The sequence below is a fragment of the Muntiacus reevesi genome, chromosome 12 (assembly GCF_963930625.1).
Source record: "Muntiacus reevesi chromosome 12, mMunRee1.1, whole genome shotgun sequence".
In the NCBI taxonomy this organism is placed as follows: Eukaryota; Metazoa; Chordata; class Mammalia; order Artiodactyla; family Cervidae; genus Muntiacus; species Muntiacus reevesi.
Genome location: NC_089260.1, coordinates 66,028,768 through 66,037,466, shown reverse-complemented (window position 1 = coordinate 66,037,466; position 8,699 = coordinate 66,028,768). Strand labels below are relative to the sequence as shown.

Below are 8,699 nucleotides of genomic sequence, written 5' to 3'. Positions count from 1 at the left end.
CATTGCCTGGATCTTCTTTACTGGACCACTGGTCTTGCCTGGTCTGCTTGACAGCCCCCAGCGAGTGCTTCCCTTACAGCTTACATCCCAATCTTCTGTATCCATCAGTATTTATCTATCCACCAGTAGACCATGAGCTACTGAGGACAGGCTGTGACCCACACCTCTGTGTCTAGCACAGTGTCAGGGAATGCAAATTTGCCAACTGAATGGATGAAGAAGTAAAGCTTTGGGGAGAAACCAAATTTAAATAGGATGGGAGTGGAAGGTGACATTGTAGTTTGTCCAATAATTTGGAGGGAAAAAGTCAGCTAGATTTCATTATAAATGGACTCTCCAGATAGACTTTCATATGCCTTTGTGCTTAGTAAATATCCAAGGCTATGATTTTTATTAAGTGCTTAGTAAAGATGTACTTCCCAACATACTTGTCCAGGGAACACCCTCTGTGTGTGTGTACAGTACTTCTGTTAACATCTCCCAGAAATGATGCTCAGGAGATGAAGTTTTAGGGCATCCCCAACTGGACCATTTCCTTAAGGGTGAAACCATTGCCAGAACGTATGTTGTCTATCAATGTCTTTGTTATAAATCCCATATGCACCCTTTCCAGCAGTGACGACCTCCTCACGAGAACATGCCTCTCGCAAAGGATCTTCTTCATCCCTCTCCAGAAGAGGAGAAGAGGAAACAAAAGAGCCCCAATCCCTATTTCATGGATGTAAAATGCCCAGGATGCTATAAAATCACCACCGTCTTTAGCCATGCACAAACAGTAGTTTTGTATGTTGGCTGCCCTACTGTCCTCTGGCAGCTTACAGGAGGAAAAGCAAGGCTTACAGAAGGATGCTCTTTCAGACGGAAGCAGCACTAAAAGCACCCGGTATCAAGAAGAAAGGGAAACCATCCCAATAAACACGTTTTGGATAAAATAAATAAATCCCATATGCAAGGCAAAAACCGCTATGACCAACTGAGTTAAATCCAGAGTACTTCAAGTTAACTTCGACGGTGAAACTCCCACAAAGAAGTTCTTCCTCTGAAGTTATGAAACATCCACCTGGACCTTTGTCCCAGAAATCTCTTACACATTATTTGTGGAAGAAAAAAATAAATGACTTTACCCAGCTTCCTAGCTTGTACTCTTTTCAACTTTAGATAAGAAAAGGATACCAGGAACAGCTTCTCACAGTTACATTCATATAACCTAGTTCTGGGTTCTCTATAAGAAAATAATACAGAAAATAATGAACCAAAACACACCTTTTTAAACCCTGGTAATTTCTCCACCATTGATATTTTTGTGGGCATAAACTTCTTGTCAATTATTTATGCATGTTTTGAAGCCCTATAGGTGATTTACAAATGAATAAGGTAGAAAGGCAATATGATTTCAAAATTCATTAAAAAACCATTTGCTGACCAATTCCTCTAGCAGTGCTAAAGGGACAAATGCCCAGTTCTACTTTTTGAGGAGCATAATTGCTTACAGGGCTGCAGTAGTTTCTGCTGCATAATGAAGTGAATTTTTATATACATACATATATCTCCTCTCTCGTGAGCCTTGCTCCCTGCCCATCGCACCCCCCTGAGTCATCACAGAGCTTCCTGTGCCATACAGGGGCTTCCCTCTAGCCATCTATTATACGCCTGGCAGTGCACAAATGTCAGTGTTACCCCCTCAGTCATTCCCACCTCCCCTTCCCCTGCGGCATCCACCAATCAGTTCTCTACATCTGTGTCTCCAATCCTGCCTTTCTGTAGATTCCAGATATATGTGTTGTGTGTGTGCTAAGTCACTTCAGTCGTGTCCGACTCTTCGCAACCCCATTGACTGTAGCCCACCAGGCTCCTCTGTCCATGGGATTCTTCAGGCAAGAATCCTGGAATGGGTTGCCATTTCCTCCTCCAGGGGATCTTCCCGACCCAGGGATCAAACCCACATCTCTTACATTACAGGCATTGGCAGGCAGGTTCTTTACCACAGTCGCCACCAGGGTGTTAATAGACAATATTTGTTTTTCTCTTTGTCACTTAAGATGAGAAAATATGATCTACTATCAGGAAAGTTGCTGTGTATTTACAAAAATTAATCATAATTTTAAAAAATAGCTATGACAGTAATGTTATCTAGTTTATGAGACCACTCATAACATAAAAGCACATCAGTTCAGTTCAGTTCAGTTCAGTCACTCAGTCGTGTCCGACTCTGCAACCCCATGAATCGCAGCACGCCAGGCCTCCCTGTCCATCACCAGCTCAGATGCTCAATACATACTGAGGAAATAAGTGCATAAATGAGTGAATATGTAGACAACTTTGAAATGGATGTCTTGACATGTCAAGACTGGGCTACCCAAGGACTGGGAACGGAGAGGGACCTAGCAAATGAGCACTCTCAAATGGACATATTTTAAATATACAGAGAGGATGGACAGGAACTCTCCTAAGTAAGTAGGGTGGCAAGAGAAAGGAGGTGATTCAAGGGCAATGACTAGACCTGTTTGACCTGAACGGGGAGTCTGGGTTAGGATACAGCACTCACACTGGACAGTTAAATGGGGAAAAGTCCTAGAAGGTCACTAAATTCTCATTATGGAGCTAGGACTTTATCCTAAAGCTAAAGGAAACCACAGAGAGAAGCTTTGACCTGAGGAGTGACAGATAAAGTCTATTTCTTGGAAGAAAGATGTTTCCTCATTGATTTCAAGGAGGGAAATATTCATTGTTTAGATGTTGAAAGAAAGGATCTTTCTCAAATCTGAAATTCTAGGGAACACCATCGGCGCAAACCAGTAGTTCAACATTCTGATCAGGCAAGGAATTGAGTAGCCAGTCCCAGAGCAGCAGCTGTGACATCAGACAGGGTAGGTCTCTGCTGCTTAACAGTCATTAGATTTGGGGCAAGTTACTTAACCCTGCCAAACCTCAATTTCCTCCATTGCAAAATAGGGATAAGAATAGTATCAACCTCATAATGTTGGTGGTAAGTATTAAATTAGATGATGAATATCAACTGTTTACAAAGTACCTAATCCTCAGTAGGTAGTCAAAACATAATATCTATTATCATTAGGCTTGAGAGTACAATTAACATTTTATCCCCTCAATAGGTCCTTGTTAAGAGCATCATAAACCAATGAACCAACTTTAAAGATGCTAATTATTTAGTCTTCTCATGAGATTTCAGAATATGTTTTGAGGGACTCTTGTAAATCTGAGTTAATATCTTTGTTACTGCTATTAATAAAATTGTTACATTTGGGTTCTCTTAATTATATACTACATGGATGGAATGTTAAGTGACATCAAAGGTCTTTTTGTGCCCAGCCTGTTTCTTGCTATCCTAACTCAATTTCTATTTTCTGGTGACAAAGTTAGAAAACAGCAATGCCAACTTATTCCCCATGTCCATCTAGGGACTTGTCTAAGTTCACTTAATCACCAGGCAGTGAGGGAGCAGGATCTGAAATGTAGGTTTTTCTTACATTCAGGATGGTTCCCACGCACATCCATGAAATGGCTTTTTCCACCCCCACCAAAATATGCTAACTAAGCAGTGATACTAAAATGAGAACAAGTACTGAAGCATCCACTTGAAGGTACAGGATGCGCAGGTATTTCCTGACATGTGGCAAATCTATAGCATTCACTTTTCAAATGACTCAGATACGTATTCTGACGGCTTCATTCAATTTTTGCATTAAATATAGGAAATCTTATACAACAACCAACATGCAAATATCTAAAGTGGTGCTTTTTGGCTCACAATGCTTTCTCTGCACCATCTAATCAACCAACCGGAACCGGTGTGGAAAGAGTAGAGATAACTTTTATATTTTGGTATCAAAAGTTTCCAAGCTGTTTGCCACATCATCAGAGGATCTCATCTGGACATCTGTACTCTCCCAACTGATACACCAGGCTCTGCTGTTAAAGGACAGCCCCGAGCTGGAGAACACATATCTAAGTATAGATCACAGCCTCATACCTCTTCATCCCTATTAGCAGAAGTCATCAAACACTAACTGAAAATAACACTCAATGAGTTGGTCTTGGTTGGGTGAGAAGGTACATCTGGTCAGAAAGTATGACTTTGCAATTTCCTATAATAATTAGGAATTATTATACCATTTTAATAAATGTTCCTGTCATTAGCACTAAATGCTGCATACTAAATACATAAATAAATACTAAACACTAAATGCTACAGCTAGGTCAAAGTGCATCCCTTACTGCAAAACTCAGCTCAAAGGTCCTTTTGGTAAGAGCTTCCATAACTGGCCTCTGTGTTCACAAATTATTCTGCAAATACCTTTCTATTCCAGTACCGTGCATGTTGCACTGTGTTGATACATTAACACATCACTTTCACAACAAGCTGTGATCCCCTTCGAGGTAGGAATTGTCAAATTATGTTTCCTAGAGGACAAGAGGCTTCCAGCTCTGGGGAAGTCCCCACCCCTCGGACGCTGGAGCAGACCACGTGTTTACCCACAGCAGATACAATGCATGCATTCTCAATCGCTCAACTGTGTCCGACTCTTTGCAACTGCAGGGACTGAAGCCCAGCAGACTCCCCTGTCCATAGAATTGTCCAGGCAAGAATACTGGAGTGGGTTGCCATTTCCTCCTCCAAGGGATCTTCCCAACCCAGGGGTCGAATCTATATCTCTCGCATCTCCTGCATTGGCAGGCAGATTTTTTACCACTGCGCCACCTAGGAAGCCCATAGGTTAAGTGGTTGAATGCAAATCAAAAACAAGGAAGGTCACCACAGGAAGACCAAGGCAGACACAATCAGTGCTGTAAACCCAGAGGTAAAATATGAAGATAGATGTCCTCAGCCACAGTATTAGAGAATAAGCAGGAAGTGAAGTGTGATGTGAAATATGGTAGAAAGGCTTAGGACAGAGCGAAAGTAGGGTAGAAAACAGGAAGGTCATTTGTCGAGATCTTCAATTCTCTGGTGATGACTTGGCGATAAAGGAGAAAGTTGATCATCATAAAGGCACAGGATTAGACTAGAGATTTTTCTTTTTTACATTTCCTGTATCTGGCACATTCCCTGAAACAAATCAGATATTTGGTAAGTATTTACTGAATAAATGAAAGAATCAATCAATCATTCGAAGAGTCTTCTAAGGGTTGATCTATGTATTCCAACAATAATCTGTGCTTCACTTATACCGTAATTTGACCATCTTCATTGTAGCAATTCTCATGGCTTACTTTTATGTATCTATGGATCTCCCCTAATTAAATGATTGTCCCCAAAGAGCAACCCAGAGTCCTAGAGAAAGCATGATACCAAATCTTGCACAGAGTATGTGTACCATAAATGCCTGTAGAGTTGCACTGAACAATGCTGAATTTAAATGAATTGCTTTTCAGAACAAATTCGTTTAGTGGTTCAAAAGAAGAGCTTAGTTTTAAATCAAAGGCAAAAATAGAAACAGGAAAAAAAGAAGCACATGAAACAATATTCTATATCACTAATCTATAGAGAAATAGAAATCAAAAACCACAATGAGATATCATTTCATACCCATTAGCATGGATATTAAAGAAAACAAAAATAAGGACAAAAAAAAACAGAAAATAATAACTATTGGAGAGGATGCAGAGAAATTAGAATGTTGTGCATTGCTGATAGTAATGTTAAATGGTACAGTTGCTGTAAAAAATGGTATGGTGATTCTTCAATAAAATTACCATAGAATCCAGCAATTCCACTCCTAGGTGTATACCCCAAAGAAGATACTTGTATACTCATGTTCATAGCAGAATTATTTATAATAACCAAAAGGTAAAAGCAAGCCAAATGTCCTTCAACAGGTAAATGGATAAACAAAATGCAGCATATACATACCACAGAATATTATTGAGCCTTAAAAAAGAAGGAAATTCTAACACATGCTACAATATGGATGAACACTATGAGTATTATGCCAAATGAAATAAGCTAGTGACTCATATGAATGCACTTATCTGGGATACCTGAAGTATTCAGTTTTATAGACAGAAAACAGAATAGTTATCAGACTATTGTGGGTAGAGAGGAATGGCGAGTTATTGCTCAGCAGTAGAGTTTCAGTTTGGGAAGATGAATAAAAGTTTAAGAGATGGTTGTACAACCACGTGGACATACTTAATGCCATTGAACTATACACTTAAAAATCATTGAAATTAAAATGGTGTTTTATGTCACGTGTCTTTTGCCACAATTAAAAAATACATATCTTATTAGCAATTTTTTTAAAACTTTTATTGGAGTATGGTTGATTTATAATGTTTTGTTAGTTTCAGGTATACAGACAAGTGAATCAGCCAGAATTTTCAAAAATTGTTAATTACTCCAACTTATTAGGAGCTTACCATTTTGTATAACTCCCCTTTCTATCAATTTTAATAGAAAATAACTAACAGCCACGAAAATGTATATGAGCACTTGCAGATAAGCACCTCAACCACAACCATACTCATAGACACACACATACATTATCTTATAGTAAGGATTTTTTTATAAGCCAAATTTCTGACTCTAATAATAGAAACCAACGTATCTTACCTCCAAGACCTCTCAGTTAATTATCTTCCAAATGAGCAGACAGGTTTTATTCACTTTTCATTGCAAAGGACTCCTGCTCACAGGATCTCTCACATCCTTTGAGTATCAAGACTCAAAAAGCAGAAATAAGCCTAAGAGTGAGGTAGAAAAGGCCAGTGAGTGTTGGGTCTCTTCCTGATCTTGCAGAGAAAGGAGGTGTTTCTCTTCCCCTCCTACAAGAGACTCTACTACAGTAAAGCTCACTCGGAGGCAGAGAGAAGGTAGAAGAATTTCGTCTAAGGTATCTGCCCACACAAGACCTTGATGGATGTCACACATATGACCACAATACTAATGAGATGTCTGGTTCTGCCCCCAGCCAATCCTGAGTCTTGGACCCAGATCCCAGACTCAGATCCACCCAAGATCTCCCAGAAGGCCTGTGCTTCTGATTATGGGTTTAATGAACAGATAAACCAGTGCACAGAATGGGTCCCTGCTCACTTTAGAGGTTTTTCTCTTCTCACCAAATTTGGCCCCCATCCTTTAGAATCAAATCCAAGTTCCACCCTGTTCCTAAACCCTTCTCCCAATTAATTAGGTTCTCAGGGATTTCCTTCCTCTTGATTCCTAAATAATGGATCTGGGATGCCCTTCAGAAAGAGCCTTTGTGTAATGGTGTCTCTAAATAGTGTACTGAGCCCTTGCTCTAGTGTTTGATTCTCAGTTAGACTGTGATTCCCTAGTTAAAGCTCACTGCTGTGACTTTTCTTTCACCTCTGCTTGATGTCAACTACATCATAACATATTCCTGGAAATTCATTAAGTGAGGGAAACAGTTCAACAACAGCTTTATTGGGGGTAGAAATACAGTCTTTGCAATACCACCCACATTTAGCAGATCTTATAAATAGTAAATGCTCAGTAAATGTCTGGGAACTGACCATCTTGGGATAGCAAAGAATACTTCCTCTGAAGATCAGTTTTTGTCTCCATTAAGCCAGCAGTCCCCAACCTTTTTTATCCCAGGGATTTGTTTCATGGAAGACAATTTTTCCACAGATTGGGGTGGGAGGATGGTTTCGGCATGATTCAAGCACATTGTGTTTATTGTGCACTTTATTTCTTCTGTTATGACATCAACTCCATCTCACATCATCAAGCACTAGATCCTGGAGATTGGGGACCCCTGCCTAAGCAATTAGAAGCCAAAAGAAGGATGCTCCTGAACTAACCCCCAGAGCGGAGGAGAAGACATGTGGACTCCTTCAAGGATCAGAATTGTAGGGGAATTTGTGCAACTAAAAAGCATAATCTCCTTTTCCAGAAAGGAAATCTAGCTTCAGAAAGAAGTGGTGTATTTGAGGTCACACTGTGAGTTAAGCACAGCTCTAAGACTGGGGCCTAAGTCTCAAAAGTGAGGTAGGTTTGGAATCTTCTCAAAGGGTTTGTAACAGTCCATTTGGAAACTACTTTCTGTGATAGCAGAGAGAAGTTCTCAGCGATCTGTTGCACTTCAAGCTCTGTGTTATAGATTAAGAGCGTTGCTCAGAATCTCCCTGACTTTTACAAAGTTGTCCTCTAAAATCATTGTAATTCTGGGGGACAAAAATGATATTCTAAAGTCACCAAAAGTAGAAAGTTGTGGGAAGGAAAGTAGAAAGTTGTGAGAGGATGAAGATTCCTTCCAAACCTAGGTATTTGCTGCATTTTATTATGCACATGTGCTAAGTTGCTTCAGTCGTGTCCAACTCTTTGCAACACTATGGACTATAGCCCACCATGTTCCTCTGTCCATGGGATTCTCCAGGCAAGAATACTGGAGTGGGTTGCCATCATCTCCTTCAGGAAATCTTCCCAACCTAGGGATCGAACCCACATCTCTGATGTCTCCTGCCTTGGTTGGTGGGTTCTTTACCACTAGCGCCACATGGGAAGCCCACTTCAAGATAAATAAAACATCAACCCAGGAATTTTCAGAGAAGTAGAAGCCACCCACCCTCCTTGTTATGCTGCAGTTATTTCTTTCCTCTGTAAATTATTAAACTTTTACTTCTCATTCAAGGAACTTCTGTTCAACACCAACGAGGTACCACATACTGTGTTAAGTCAAAGGATCCAGAGATGAATTAGGCAAGCTCTTTGAGGA

At 40.1% G+C, this 8,699-nt stretch overlaps 1 protein-coding gene across 1 annotated transcript; it reads left to right on the top strand.

The window, feature by feature from the left end:
- Positions 1-637: 637 nt before the first annotated feature.
- On the top strand, positions 638-874 carry LOC136145102 (small ribosomal subunit protein eS27-like). Its single transcript, XM_065903331.1, has one exon. It carries the CDS (start codon positions 638-640, stop codon positions 872-874), a length of 237 nt encoding a protein of 78 aa, XP_065759403.1.
- The last annotated feature ends 7,825 nt before the right edge of the window (positions 875-8,699 follow it).

Excerpts from the sequence above, each read along its gene's own strand:
- LOC136145102 (XM_065903331.1), top strand. The coding sequence starts at position 638 with ATGCCTCTCGCAAAGGATCTTCTTCATCCCTCTCCAGAAGAGGAGAAG.